The sequence below is a fragment of the Centroberyx affinis genome, unplaced genomic scaffold (genome assembly GCF_046629955.1).
Source record: "Centroberyx affinis isolate AG114_WGS23_722 - 3 ecotype Tasmania unplaced genomic scaffold, CSIRO-AGI_Caff_v1 ptg008438l_1, whole genome shotgun sequence".
Lineage (NCBI taxonomy): Eukaryota > Metazoa > Chordata > Actinopteri > Beryciformes > Berycidae > Centroberyx > Centroberyx affinis.
This window is the reverse complement of record NW_027284190.1, coordinates 1-15,000: the sequence shown is the minus strand read 5'-3', so window position 1 is coordinate 15,000 and position 15,000 is coordinate 1. Positions and strand designations below refer to the sequence as shown.

The following is a 15,000-nucleotide window of genomic DNA, read 5'->3' as shown; positions in this document are numbered from 1 at the left end:
GTGTTTCAATCATCTTCAGATAAAAATTGAAGGTTATTTATAATCTAAAGAACAGTGCAGTTTCTGCCTGTGTTTGTATTTGTATTCACACTGAAATGAAAAACGGCTTTTTCACAATGCTAATTCTCCATATTATTATAATGTACATGTGTTTAGTAGTAGTAGTAGTAGTATTTTATTCAGTCATCACACACAATATAATAAGTATAAACGGTATATACAATATACAATCTAATATACAATAAATATAAGCAGTCTAGACAGTATAAACAAAATCAACAATCTATGTATTAAGGAGTGACTGAAAAGGCACAGGCAGACGCGTAATGCTTATATATGCCTATCCTACATTCTTATCAATTTAAGCTACTAAATAAAAAAATAAAATAAAATAAAAAGTACAATATTATACATATTATATATACAATATTACCACCCCTCCCACTTCACAACTTCACAACCTTCACAGTGAGTGTGCACATGGTCCAGCAGTGAAATCCCTGTTTCCTTCTCCTAACATGGTTGAGTTCCGGTGGCTGAATTGATTCATTTTGAGGAATCAGTTATTTGTGAAGCTCAGGTATTTCACAGTGGATTTCCTCACCAAACACCCAGCATGCCGCGGGGCTTCACTGCCTGTCTGTTTTCCAAACCACTTCTCCTTGACCTCGATGGAAAACGTCATGAGGTCAAGGAAAGATGTGAAGGAGAATTCATGAGGAACTTAGGAAAAGACAACCAAGGTGCTCAGAGAATCCCACTGCACTCACACTAGGCTATGTGATGATGAGACAGTGGATGTTAATGAGGTGGGTCTGCCGTGTGAAACTACAATGTTCCCAAGATGGACGACTAAAAGCATCTTAGATACTTCTCCCCAGTTTAACCGAGAGGGGGTTGTAGCCAATTCAGTGGTCTGTCCACGGACCATGGTCGCTGACACAGACCACTGGTTACTACAACTGGTCCACAACTGGTCCGGACCACAAGGACCCACACCACTGGACCACAAAGACCACACCATGGACCACAAGAACCACTCCACGGACCACAAGGGCCACTCCACGGACCACTGAACAACTGGTCTGGACCACAAGGACCACCTGGTTCACCTCATATTTAGAAGTAAATATGAAATAAATAAAATCACATATCCTATGCATAGATAGATAGATAGATAGATAATCGATAGAGACATAATCGATAATAGAATATATTTAATAGACACAGGATTATGATTTTCCGACATTTATTCGGCTAACAAAAGTGTTGCAAACATGGCCAAAGGAGGAGAGAGAAGGGAGAAGGTGGATCAGGACCACAAAGACTACTCCACAGACCACTCACTGACTGATCCAGACCACAACCGACCACTAGCTTCAGCGCCCCTAGTGGTAGTAACCAGTGGTCCGTGTCAGCGACCATGGTCCGTAGACAGACCACTGAATTGGCTCCAACCCCTGCTGGTTTAACCCTTTCCTTTATTAAGGCGAGGGCTTCAGCATCTGTGACTGAAGTCAAATGAATGAATGATTTTCCTAAAGGCTGCAAGACAACAAGCTCAGAATGAAGAAATAACTAATGCAAACTGAGCAGAGGTTACTCTACAACGTTTACTTCACTTTGATCATTTTACAACAGCAGTTCATAGTTCTATGGGTTTAACATGTTGTTGAAAGTTCAAAACATATTAGCATATGCAACAAATCTGAAGTCCTCATCATTGGCCCACATTCCCTCACCCGCTCCGCCCACACCTTCTCGCTCAACATCGACGGCTCCATTGTCACCCCCTCCACCCAGGTCCGCAACCTCGGAATCATCTTTGACCCCACCCTCTCCTTCCTACCTCACGTCAACCAGGTCACAAAAACTGCCTTCTTCCACCTCAGGAACATTTCCCGCCTCCAGCCCTCCCTGTCCTTTGCCGCTGCCGAAACACTTATCCATGCCCTCATAACTTCCAGACTCGACTACTGCAATAGCATCCTCTACGGCTCATCCAACAAAATCCTCAATAAACTTCAATACGTCCAGAACTCTGCTGCCCGCCTGCTCACCTCCACCCACCGCCAAGATCACATCACCCCTGTCCTTCACAACCTCCACTGGCTCCCTGTTAAATACAGGATTGACTTTAAAATACTACTCATCACCTACAAAGCCATAAACAACCTGGCCCCTCCCTACCTCTCCGACCTCGTCCCCCGACACACCCCCACCCGATGCCTCAGGTCTGCGGCCACAACCACCCTAAAGACCACCAGGACCAAGCTCCGGACCTGGGGTGACAGGGCCTTTTCAGTTGCCGCACCCTCCCTCTGGAACGCCCTCCCCAACCACATCCGTCAGGCTAACACCCTACCATCCTTCAAACAGGCCCTCAAAACCCACCTCTTCAAGCTCGCTTTCACCTGCTAACCTCCTTCCCTCTCTCTCCCGTCCATCCACCTCATGATTCCTCTAGTTTTAACCACCTACTTTTATTCTTGTTTTTACTATTTTTTTTATTTTTAAATGCACTTATTAAATGATTTTACCCTGTTTGTGAAGCGTCTTTGAGTACTTAGAAAAGCGCTATACAAGACTAATGTATTATTATTATTATTATTATTATTAGCAAGTTATGGCATAAGATGGAAAATGCTTAATAAGCAACGATAACTTGATGATGATCTGCGTCGGTCATGATCGTTTGTTTTCGTGAACGGCCGAATGTTGCTGCCGCAAGGAATTGTGGGACGGCATTGTCTCCTTTCCTTTCGTAAAGGATGGTCCAGTGTCTCCTATGCTAAAGGAGATAAGTAAGGAAGCATTGAAGCACCTTTCCTTAGCATTTAGAGAATTCAAACAGCTCTTATCATGGCTGCCACTTAGATACTTACAGGTCATTTCACTCAGTTAGGAACCTTCCTAAGCAAAAAAGACTATTGGACCTCAGCCCGTGTTTCCTCTGGTCCAGTCCTCCTGACCTCTGAGCAGACGCACCGCCTCAACATCCTGCTTCAACTGAAACACCTCGAATTACAGAAGAAACAAACCATCAAAATGCTGTTTCTCTATGACTTTCAATTAAAATCTGATGCGTTAAGTAATCATGGGACGGGGCGATGAATGAATGGATGGAGATCGATCCATCGTCTCTACTGACTCTATTGTGGGGAACCAGAGGCGGGGACTCGAGTCACATGCCCTGGACTCGGTTTGCATTGCTTGAGACTTGACTTGATGCATGAAGAGAAGACCTGAGACTCGACTTGACTTGGGTTCTGGTGACTCGGGACTTGACTCTGACTTGTACTCTGATGACTTGAAAAGGTTTCTAAAGTCTTGACTTGAGATCTTGTGTTTGTGTAAATGACTTAGATTGAAAGTGATGAGATTTGTTCCAGCAGACGACTGAATTTAAATTCTGTTTTCTGAATTTGTATGGAATGATTGAATTTATTGAAGTTGAAACTGATTCTAGAAATCAAACTCATGATGCTCTTACCAAGTTTTTATCCTATTAAAACCATATTGCATTGAAACGTCCTAGATATTTAGTTTTCTTTAAGATATTAAATTGATACTGGACTCTTGATTTGTTCTGACTTGACTTGCTGTTCTACATTTAGACTTGAGACTTGACATTAATGACATGGACTTGACTTGGACTTGACTTGGTAATCTACATTTAGACTTGGGACTTGACTTGGACTTGAGCCTCAAGACTTGAGACTGACTTGGGACTTGCTCACACCTCTTTGAACAATGAACATGATGAACAAAGACCAAAGACGACACCAGATGTAGTGGTTTGTATTATTTACGTTTGTGTGTGTGTGTGTGTGTGTGTGTGTGTGTGTGTGTGTGAGTGTGTGTGTGTGTGTGTGTGTGTGTGTGTGTGTGTGTGTGTGTGTGTGTGTGTGTGTGTGTGTGTGTGTGTGTGTGTGTGTGTGTGTGTGTGTGTGTAGGTGTATAAAGAAGACCTGCCTCAGTTGCGACAGCAGAGCAGAGAGAAGAAGCAGCAGGTTGGATCTCTGAAGAGGCAGAGAGGACCAGAGCAGGGCCTCCGCCTGCAGTTTGTCCACGGGTACCACGAGTGTGTGTGTGTGTGTGTGTGTGTGTGTGTGAGTGTGTGTGTGTGTGTGTGTGTGTGTGTGTGTGTGTGTGTGTGTGTGTGAGTGTGTGAGTGTGTGTGTGTGTGGTGTGTGTGTGTGTGTGCGTGTGTGTGTGTGTGTGTGTTTAGGCATGTGAACGAGAAGGGAGTGTAGGATGCGATAGCTTCCTTCTTGCCTTCATCTCCACTTTCTTTTCTTCCTCCCTTCCTTCCTTCCTTCCTTCCTCCCTTCCTTCCTTCCTTCCCTCCTGCCATCATTCCCACTTTCTTTTCCTCCTTTACTTCCTTCCATCCTTCCTTTCTTCCCACTTTCTTTTCCTCCTTTACTTCCTTCCATCCTTCCTTTCTTCCCACTTTCCTCGCTTCCTTCTTTCATTCCCTTCTTCCTTCCTCCCCCCTTTACTTCTTCCCTTCCTTCCTTCCTTCCTTCCTTCCTTCCATCCCTCCTTTCTTAATTTCTCACTCCCTTCCTTTGTTCCTTCCTTCCTTCCTTCCTTCCTTCCTTCCTGCCATGATTGCTTCCTTACTTACATCTTTCTCACTTTCTTTTCTTCCTTTACTTCCTTCCATCCTTCCTTTCTTCCCACTTTCCTCACTTCCTTCTTTCATTCCCTTCTTCCTTCCTCCCCCTTTACTTCTTCCCTTCCTTCCTTCCTTCCTTCCTCCCTTCCTTCCTCCCTTCCTTCCTTCCTTCCTTCCTTTCTTCCTTCCTCCCTTCCTTCCTTCCTTCCCTCCTGCCATCATTCCCACTTTCTTTTCCTCCTTTACTTCCTTCCATCCTTCCTTTCTTCCCACTTTCCTCGCTTCCTTCTTTCATTCCCTTCTTCCTTCCTCCCCCCTTTACTTCTTCCCCGCCTTCCTTCCTTCCTTCCTTCCATCCCTCCTTTCTTAATTTCTCCCTTTCTTAAATTCTTCTTTCCTTCCTTTCGTCCCACTTTCCTCCCTTCCTTCTTTCCTTCCTTCCTTTCTTCCTTCCCTCCTGCCATTCCCACTTTCTTTTCGTCCTTTACTTCCTTCGATCCTTCCTTTTCTTCCAACTTTCCTCGCTTCCTTCTTTCATTCCTTTCTTCCTTCCTCCCCCCTTTACTTCTTCCCCACCTTCCTTCCTTCCTTCCTTCCTTCCTTCCTTCCTTCCTTCCATCCCTCCTTTCTTAATTTGTCCCTTTCTTAAATTCTTCCTTTCTTCCCACTTACCTCACTCCCTTCCTTTGTTCCTTCCTTCCTTCCTTCCTTCCTTCCTGCCATGATTGCTTCCTTCCTTACATCTTTCTCACTTTCTTTTCTTTCATTACTTCCTTCCATCCTTCCTTTCTTCCCACTTTCCTCGCTTCGTTCTTTCATTCCTTTCTTCCTTCCTCCCCCTTTAATTCTTCCCCGCCTTCCTTCCTTCCTTCCTTCCATCCCTCCTTTCTTAATTTGTCCCTTTCTTAAATTCTTCTTTCCTTCCTTTCTTCCCACTTACCTCACTTCCTTCCTTTGTTCCTTCCTTCCTTCCTTCCTTCCTTCCTGCCATGATTGCTTCCTTCCTTACATCTTTCTCACTTTCTTTCCTTCCTTTACTTCCTTCCATCCTTCCTTTCTTCCCACTTTCCTCGCTTCCTTATTTCATTCCTTTCTTCCTTCCTAACCCCTTTACTTCTTCCCTGCCTTCCTTCCTTCCTTCCTTCCATCCCTCCTTTCTTAATTTCTCTCTCCTTTCTTAAATTCTTCCTTCCTTTCTTCCCACTTACCTCGCTCCCTTTCTTTGTTCCTTCCTTCCTTCCTTCCTTCCTTCCTTCCTTCCTTCCTGCCATGATTGCTTCCTTCCTTACATCTTTCTCACTTTCTTTCTTTCCTTTACTTCCTTCCATCCTTCCTTTCGTCCCACTTTTCTCCCTTCCTTTCTTCCTTCCTTCCTTCCCTCCTGCCATCATTCCCACTTTCTTTTCCTCCTTTACTTCCTTCCATCCTTCCTTTCTTCCCACTTTCCTCGCTTCCTTCTTTCATTCCCTTCTTCCTTCCTCCCCCCTTTACTTCTTCCCTTCCTTCCTTCCTTCCTTCCTTCCTTCCATCCCTCCTTTCTTAATTTCTCACTCCCTTCCTTTGTTCCTTCCTTCCTTCCTTCCTTCCTTCCTTCCTGCCATGATTGCTTCCTTACTTACATCTTTCTCACTTTCTTTTCTTCCTTTACTTCCTTCCATCCTTCCTTTCTTCCCACTTTCCTCACTTCCTTCTTTCATTCCCTTCTTCCTTCCTCCCCCTTTACTTCTTCCCTTCCTTCCTTCCTTCCTTCCTCCCTTCCTTCCTCCCTTCCTTCCTTCCTTCCTTCCTTTCTTCCTTCCTCCCTTCCTTCCTTCCTTCCCTCCTGCCATCATTCCCACTTTCTTTTCCTCCTTTACTTCCTTCCATCCTTCCTTTCTTCCCACTTTCTTTTCCTCCTTTACTTCCTTCCATCCTTCCTTTCTTCCCACTTTCCTCGCTTCCTTCTTTCATTCCCTTCTTCCTTCCTCCCCCCTTTACTTCTTCCCTTCCTTCCTTCCTTCCTTCCTTCCTTCCATCCCTCCTTTCTTAATTTCTCACTCCCTTCCTTTGTTCCTTCCTTCCTTCCTTCCTTCCTTCCTTCCTGCCATGATTGCTTCCTTACTTACATCTTTCTCACTTTCTTTTCTTCCTTTACTTCCTTCCATCCTTCCTTTCTTCCCACTTTCCTCACTTCCTTCTTTCATTCCCTTCTTCCTTCCTCCCCCTTTACTTCTTCCCTTCCTTCCTTCCTTCCTTCCTCCCTTCCTTCCTCCCTTCCTTCCTTCCTTCCTTCCTTTCTTCCTTCCTCCCTTCCTTCCTTCCTTCCCTCCTGCCATCATTCCCACTTTCTTTTCCTCCTTTACTTCCTTCCATCCTTCCTTTCTTCCCACTTTCCTCGCTTCCTTCTTTCATTCCCTTCTTCCTTCCTCCCCCCTTTACTTCTTCCCCGCCTTCCTTCCTTCCTTCCTTCCATCCCTCCTTTCTTAATTTCTCCCTTTCTTAAATTCTTCTTTCCTTCCTTTCGTCCCACTTTCCTCCCTTCCTTCTTTCCTTCCTTCCTTTCTTCCTTCCCTCCTGCCATTCCCACTTTCTTTTCGTCCTTTACTTCCTTCGATCCTTCCTTTTCTTCCAACTTTCCTCGCTTCCTTCTTTCATTCCTTTCTTCCTTCCTCCCCCCTTTACTTCTTCCCCACCTTCCTTCCTTCCTTCCTTCCTTCCTTCCTTCCTTCCTTCCATCCCTCCTTTCTTAATTTGTCCCTTTCTTAAATTCTTCCTTTCTTCCCACTTACCTCACTCCCTTCCTTTGTTCCTTCCTTCCTTCCTTCCTTCCTTCCTGCCATGATTGCTTCCTTCCTTACATCTTTCTCACTTTCTTTTCTTTCATTACTTCCTTCCATCCTTCCTTTCTTCCCACTTTCCTCGCTTCGTTCTTTCATTCCTTTCTTCCTTCCTCCCCCTTTAATTCTTCCCCGCCTTCCTTCCTTCCTTCCTTCCATCCCTCCTTTCTTAATTTGTCCCTTTCTTAAATTCTTCTTTCCTTCCTTTCTTCCCACTTACCTCACTTCCTTCCTTTGTTCCTTCCTTCCTTCCTTCCTTCCTTCCTGCCATGATTGCTTCCTTCCTTACATCTTTCTCACTTTCTTTCCTTCCTTTACTTCCTTCCATCCTTCCTTTCTTCCCACTTTCCTCGCTTCCTTATTTCATTCCTTTCTTCCTTCCTAACCCCTTTACTTCTTCCCTGCCTTCCTTCCTTCCTTCCTTCCATCCCTCCTTTCTTAATTTCTCTCTCCTTTCTTAAATTCTTCCTTCCTTTCTTCCCACTTACCTCGCTCCCTTTCTTTGTTCCTTCCTTCCTTCCTTCCTTCCTTCCTTCCTTCCTTCCTGCCATGATTGCTTCCTTCCTTACATCTTTCTCACTTTCTTTCTTTCCTTTACTTCCTTCCATCCTTCCTTTCGTCCCACTTTTCTCCCTTCCTTTCTTCCTTCCTTCCTTCCCTCCTGCCATCATTCCCACTTTCTTTTCCTCCTTTACTTCCTTCCATCCTTCCTTTCTTCCCACTTTCCTCGCTTCCTTCTTTCATTCCCTTCTTCCTTCCTCCCCCCTTTACTTCTTCCCTTCCTTCCTTCCTTCTTCTTCCTTCCTTCCTTCCATCCCTCCTTTCTTAATTTCTCGCTCCCTTCCTTTGTTCCTTCCTTCCTTCCTTCCTTCCTGCCATGATTGCTTCCTTACTTACATCTCTCTCACTTTCTTTTCTTCCTTTACTTCCTTCCATCCTTCCTTTCTTCCCACTTTCCTCGCTTCCTTCTTTCATTCCTTTCTTCCTTCCTCCCCCTTTAATTCTTCCCCGCCTTCCTTCCTTCCTTCCTTCCTTCCATCCTTTCTTAATTTCTCCCTTTCTTAAATTCTTCTTTCCTTACTTTCTTCCCACTTACCTCGCTCCCTTCCTTCCTTCCTTCCTTCCTTCCTTCCTTCCTTCCTGCCATGATTGCTTCCTTCCTTACATCTTTCTCACTTTCTTTTCTTCCTTTACTTCCTTCCATCCTTCCTTTCTTCCCACTTTCCTCGCTTCCTTATTTCATTCCTTTCTTCCTTCCTAACCCCTTTACTTCTTCCCTGCCTTCCTTCCTTCCTTCCTCCCTTCCTTCCATCCCTCCATTCTTAATTTCTTAAATTCTTCCTTCCTTTCTTCCCACTTACCTCCTCCTTATTGCTTCCTTGCTTCCTTCCTTACATCTTTCTCACTTTCTTTCCTTCCTTTACTTCCTTCCATCCTTCCTTTCGTCCCACTTTCCTCCCTTCCTTCCTTCCTTCCTTCCTTCCTTTCCTCCTCCTCCAGTGGTTAATTAGTGACTCTTTAACTCTCCCACCGCGTTCACACTCACTTTGTACCACTTCAAAGACATATGTTTGTGTGTGTGTGTGTGTGTGTGTGTGTGTGTGTGTGTGTGTGTGTGGGTGTGTGTGTCTCAGCAGGCCTGCTTCTCCAACAGTTTATAAAATAGTTAACGAACCCCCTTCCCTTTACACACACACACACACACACACACACACACACACACACACACACACACACACACACACACACACAGTCCCTGTGGATTAATTAGTGCCTCTTGATAGCCGCTCTGTAGAGACGAGCTGTCAATCACTGATAGATAGAAGATCATCAAAACCGGTTGAGAATCTGAAAATAACTCAGTGTTTGTGTGTGTGTGTATGAATGTGATTGTGTGTGTGTGTGTGTGTGTGTGTGTGTGTGTGTGTGTGTTTGCTGCATCTTTTCATCTACTTACATGTGGATGCATTCTTTTGTGTGTGCGCGTATTTTGGTGTTTGTGCACATATATTAGCGTATATTTGTGTGTGTGTGTGTGTGTGTTTGTGTGTGTGTGAGTGTGTGTGTGTGTGTGTGTGTGTGTGCGCGTGTGTGTGTGTGTGTGTGTGTGTGTGTGTGTGTGTGTGTTGAAAGACACTGTTGAGGGCCATCAAACATTTTGTCCATCACAAAATATCCTCAAGCTATTCTGATTAATAACATTTTGCATCCAAATCACACACACACCGACTGCGTGTGTGTGTGTGTGTGTGTGTGTGTGTGTGTGTGTGTGTGTGTGTGTGTGTGTGTGTGTGTGTGTGTGTGTGCAGGTACCGGGGGTATGACTGCAGGAACAACCTGTTCTACAGCCAGGCGGGGGAGGTGCTGTTCCACGTGGCGGCGGTGGGCGTGGTTTACAACCGCCAGCTGCACAGCCAGCGCTTCTACCTGGGCCACGACGACGACATCCTCTGCCTCAGCACACACCCGCTCAAAGACTACGCTGCCACGGGACAGGTGCACACACACACACACACACACACACACAGAGAGAGAGAGAGAGAGAGAGAGGGGGAGAGAGAGAGAGAGAGAGAGAGAGAGACGTTTTACACACTATTTCTTTGCATTAAAGCCCCAGAAAAACATTTCAGAGATGTGTTAAATATTAGGAGGGGTTATATTTTGATTGAATGTGTGTGTGTGTGTGTGTGTGTGTGTGTGTGTGTGTGTGTGTGTGTGTTGGTATGTGTGTGTGTGTGTGTGTGTAGGTGGGGAGGGACCCAGCCATCCATGTGTGGGACATCCAGACTCTGAAGTGTCTCTCCCTGCTGAAAGGATTCCACCAGAGAGGAGTGTGTGCGCTGGACTTCTCAGGTACTGTGTGTGTGTGTGAGTGTGTGTGTGTGTGTGTGTGTGTGTGTGTGTGTGTGTGTGTGTGTGTGTGTGTGTGTGTGTGTGTGTGAGTGTGTGTGTGTGTGTGTGTGTGTGTGTGTTCTTTTCCCAGTTGAAGGTGTGAACTTGTCTCCCTGCAGCGGACGGGAAGAGTCTGGTCTCAGTGGGAATCGATGACAGTCACTCCATCACAGTGTGGGACTGGAAGAGAGGAGAGAAGCTCGCTACTGCCAGGTCAGTACAATACTACTAATACCACTAATACTACTAATACTACTACTACTACTACTACTAATACTACTAATACTACTAATACTACTAACTACTACTCTAACTACTACTAACTGTAGACTGATACTGAGGTGGAGGAGGAGAGAGAAGTGAAATACTGCCAGTAATAGTAGTCATATCATTACTATTACTACTACTACTGTTAGTACTACTGCTACTACTGCTGCTGCTACTAGTACTACTACTCTTACTACTACTGCTACTAGTATTGGTACTAGTATGAAACTACTACTGCTACTACTGCCAGCTAGAGAAGAGTTAAGAGAGAGAAGTTGTGTAAAAACATTGCACTACTATTACTCCAACTATTACTACTACTACTGTGTGTTCTAAAAAAGTAAAATATGAACCTCTACTGAAGTAACCATTATCAATTCAATTCAATTCAATTCAATTCAATTCAATGTGCTTTATTGGCATGAAAGTTCACAGACAATATTGCCAAAGCATCAAGATGAATATCAGTCTAGGTGTGTGTGTGTGTGTGTGTGTGTGTGTGTGTGTGTGTGTGTGTGTGTGTGTGTGTGTGTGTGTGTGTGTGTGTGAGTCAGTGCTGGACAGAGGAACTGTGTTGCTGTGTGTTCAGCTCCTGAACCCAGAGCCTCCATCACAGAGTGAGGATCAGTAAACTATGTGAAGGAATTAATGTTTGTTGGTAACAAGGGTTACACACATTTTATATGCAGTACACAATAACATTCAAAGAGAAAAATAAATAAAATTAAAACTGCAAGCAGTGATGAGCGGGCCCTCGCCTCTGTGTGCAAGTCGGGGTGTGCTGCAGTCGGGGTGTGTCGTAGCCGCGGCGTCGTTACTGGACACCGACCGGTCGACGTGGCCCACACCATGAAAATTCCATGTAAATCATGTGGTGATTGTCACGCAAGGCTTACTTCCTGTCGCCAGTAGGTGGCGCAATGCCTATGACTCCCAATCGGCCTGTAGATGTCCTCAGGCCTGGACTCTGGTCCAGCATGTGAAATCTGGTGCAGATTGGACAATGTACACTCAAGTTCACACAACTTCCTGTTGCCAGTAGGTGGCGCTATGACTATAAATGAATATCGGCACGTAGATGTGTTCAGGCCGGGACTCTCGTCCAACATGTGAAGTTTGGGCCAGATTTGACCATGTACAGTCGCGTTACAACCCACTTCCTGTTTCGTGTCGCCAGTAGGTGGCGCAATGACTATTATTCCTAATTGGCCTGTAGATGTCCTCAGGCCTGGACTCTTGTCCAGCATGTGAAGTCTGGTGCAGATCGGACGATGTAAACTCAAGTTAACCCAGCTTCCTGTTTCATGGCGAAACATCGAAATTCGCTGCGCCGCCAGGGCAACGTTGTTCGGCGAAAGCTCCCGATCTTCGCAACTAAGCGTCATCATGGTCCTACGGCTTTTCTGACCACATTTGAGGTGGATCTGGTCAACCCGCTTGGAGTAGTACACCACAGTATAAAACATGTAATTTCCTGTCGCCAGTAGGTGGCGCTATGACTATAACCGAATATCGGCATGTAGATGTCCTCAGGCCTGGACTCTAGTCAAACGTGTGAAGTTTGGGCCAGATTTGACCATGCACAGTCGCTTTACAACCCACTTCCTGTTTCGTGTCACCAGTAGGTGGCGCAATGCCTATGACTCCTAACTGGCCTGTAGATGTCCTCAGGCCTGGACTGTGGACCAGCATGTGAAATCTGGTGCAGATCGGACAATGTAAACTCAAGTTAACGCAGCTTCCTGTTTCATGGCGAAACATCAAAATTCGCCGTGCCGCCATGGCAACGCCGTTCGATGAAAGCTCCCGCTCTTCACCACTAAGCGTCATCAAGGTCCTACGGCTTTTCTGACCACATTTGAGGTGGATCTGGTCAACCCGCTTGGAGAAGCACCGTAAAGTTTAAAACATGGTATTTCCTGTCGCCAGTAGGTGGCGCTATGACTATAACCGAATATCGGCACGTAGACGTGTTCAGGCCGGGACTCTCATGCAGCGTGTGAAGTTTGGTCCAGATGTGACCATGTACAGGCCAGTTACAAGCCACTTCCTGTTTCGTGGCGAAACAAGGAAATTCGCCGCCTCGCCACTCCCACGCCGTGTGACGAAAACTCAAGCTTTTGATAACTTTTCATCGTCCAGGTCATTTATACACGCTGACCAAGTTTGACGTGGATCCAATCAACCGCCTAGGAGGAGTTCGTTGAAGTACGACCCCTGCAAATGGCCAAAAATGCCCAAAAATGTCACAATCAATTCAAAATGGCCGACTTCCTGTTGGTTTTAGGTGCATGGTACCGCCAGACTTTTTTTAAAGTCTGGACATGATACACGTGCCTACCAAGTTTCGTAAGTCTAGGACAAACGTATGGCGAGGGATACTCCGTTGAAATTTTGTAGGGGGCGCTATCGAGCCGTTTTGCCACGCCCTTGCGCAAGACCCATAAAATATATAATTTTTCACCACTTCTGACGCGTGTGCAAAGTTTCGCAACTTTTCAAGCACGTTTAGGCCCTCAAAAGTGCGATTTATTTGGCCTAAGAAAAATAATTCCACGAACGAAATACAATAGGGCTTCGCACGAAGTCGTGCTCGGGCCCTAATAAAATAAAAGTGTATTGGTCGCTCACTGTTCCTCAGGTTGTGGCAAGTTTCTACAAACTGACCTCAGGTCTGCTGTGTTTCCCTCTGCTAGTAGAAGTCGCAGCTTTGACTGATCATCAAGCTCTGAAGTGGGAGACTTGGAGCTGAACTTGTTAAAGTAGATTTCTCTGGCTGAGTTAAATTTTTCACATTTTAGGAGGAAGTGCATCTCCGTCTCGACCTCACCTGTCCAACAGTGACCACATGTTCTGTTTTCTTTTGGTTGCCATGATTTCTTATGTCTTCCTGTTTCTATTGCCAATTGGTGGTCACTCTCTCTCACTGGTCATTATCTCTCTCTCTCTCTCGCTCTCACTCTCATCTCTCTCTCTCTCTCTCTCTCTCTCTCATCTCTCTCTCCGTATCTCTCTCTCTCTGTCTCTCTATCTCTATCTCTCTCTCTCTCTCTCTCTCTCACTCTCTCTCTCTCTCTCCCTCTGTATTTCTCTCTCTGTATCTCTCTGTATCTCTCTGTATTTCTCTCTGTATTTCTCTCTCTCTGTGTATCTCTCTGTCTCTCTCCCTCTCTGCATCTCTCTCTCTCTGTATTTCTCTCCCTCTGTGTATCTCTCTCTCTCTGTCTCTCTCTGTATTTCTCTTTCTCTATCTCTCTCTCTCTCTCTCTCTCTCTCTCTCTCTCTCTCTCTCTCTCTCTCTCTCTCTGTGTCAGGGGTCATAAGGAGAAGATATTCGTAGTGAAGTGTAATCCCATGCTGATGGACAAGCTGGTCACTGTGGGGATCAAACACATCAAGTTCTGGCAGCATGCAGGTAAAACTACAAAACTACAACGACCATGTGCTCTATTCATATTCATTTCCTGGTTTTTTTTCATAGCTTTATCTTGTTATTTGCGACTGGAACAGCCCAGTTTCCCCACATCCCCCACCATTAAAGTCTCATCTGGGTCAGTTCCTCTGTGCCCCCCCCCCCTCCAGGCGGCGGGCTGACCTTCAGGCGGGGGGTGTTCGGGACCCTGGGCCGTCCGGAGACCATGATGTCGGTGTGTTACGGCCGGAGCGAGGCCCTGGTGTTCTCCGGAGCCGCCACAGGAGACGTTTACATCTGGAAGGAACCGCTGCTGCTCAAGACCGTCAAGGCCCACGATGGACCGGTGTTCGCCATGTTCTCCCTGGATAAGGTGTGGGGGGGGGGGGGGCTGGGTGTGTGTGTGTGATTAACTGACTAACTAACTGACTGACTGACTGATTGACTAACTGATTGACTTACTAACTAACTGACTAACTGATTGACTAACTGACTGTCTGACTGACTAACTAACTGATTGACTAACTGACTGTCTGACTGACTAACTAACTGATTGACTAACTGACTAACTAACTAACTGACTAACTAATTGACTAACTAACTAACTAACTAACTAACTAACTGATTGACTGACTAACTAACTAACTGACTAACTGATTAGTCAGTTAGTCACTGACTGTCTGACTGACTAACTAACTGATTGACTAATTAACTAACTAACTAACTGATTGACTAACTGACTAACTAACTAACTGACTAACTGATTGACTAACTAACTAACTAACTAACTAACTGATTGACTGACTAACTAACTAACTGACTAACTGATTGACTAACTGACTGTCTGTCTGACTAACTAACTAACTAACTGACTGCCTAACTGATTGACTAACTGACTAACTGACTAACTGATTGACTAACTGACTAACTGATTGACTAACTGATTGACTTACTAACTAACTGACTAACTGATTGACTAACTGACTGTC

General features: G+C 45.3%; 1 protein-coding gene across 1 annotated transcript in view; it reads left to right on the top strand.

Annotated features, from left to right (window-relative positions):
• Positions 1-14,384, top strand: part of LOC139640139 (echinoderm microtubule-associated protein-like 6) — a gene marked incomplete at both ends in the record, with an annotated part of 32,991 nt that extends 18,607 nt beyond the window's left edge. The window contains 6 exons of the mRNA XM_071514311.1: positions 3,957-4,075; positions 9,750-9,936; positions 10,188-10,293; positions 10,452-10,545; positions 13,914-14,014; positions 14,182-14,384. Coding sequence (XP_071370412.1) covers positions 3,957-4,075; positions 9,750-9,936; positions 10,188-10,293; positions 10,452-10,545; positions 13,914-14,014; positions 14,182-14,384 — 810 coding nt within the window. The remainder of the gene's footprint in view (positions 1-3,956; positions 4,076-9,749; positions 9,937-10,187; positions 10,294-10,451; positions 10,546-13,913; positions 14,015-14,181) is intronic.
• Between the last annotated feature and the right edge of the window lie 616 nt (positions 14,385-15,000).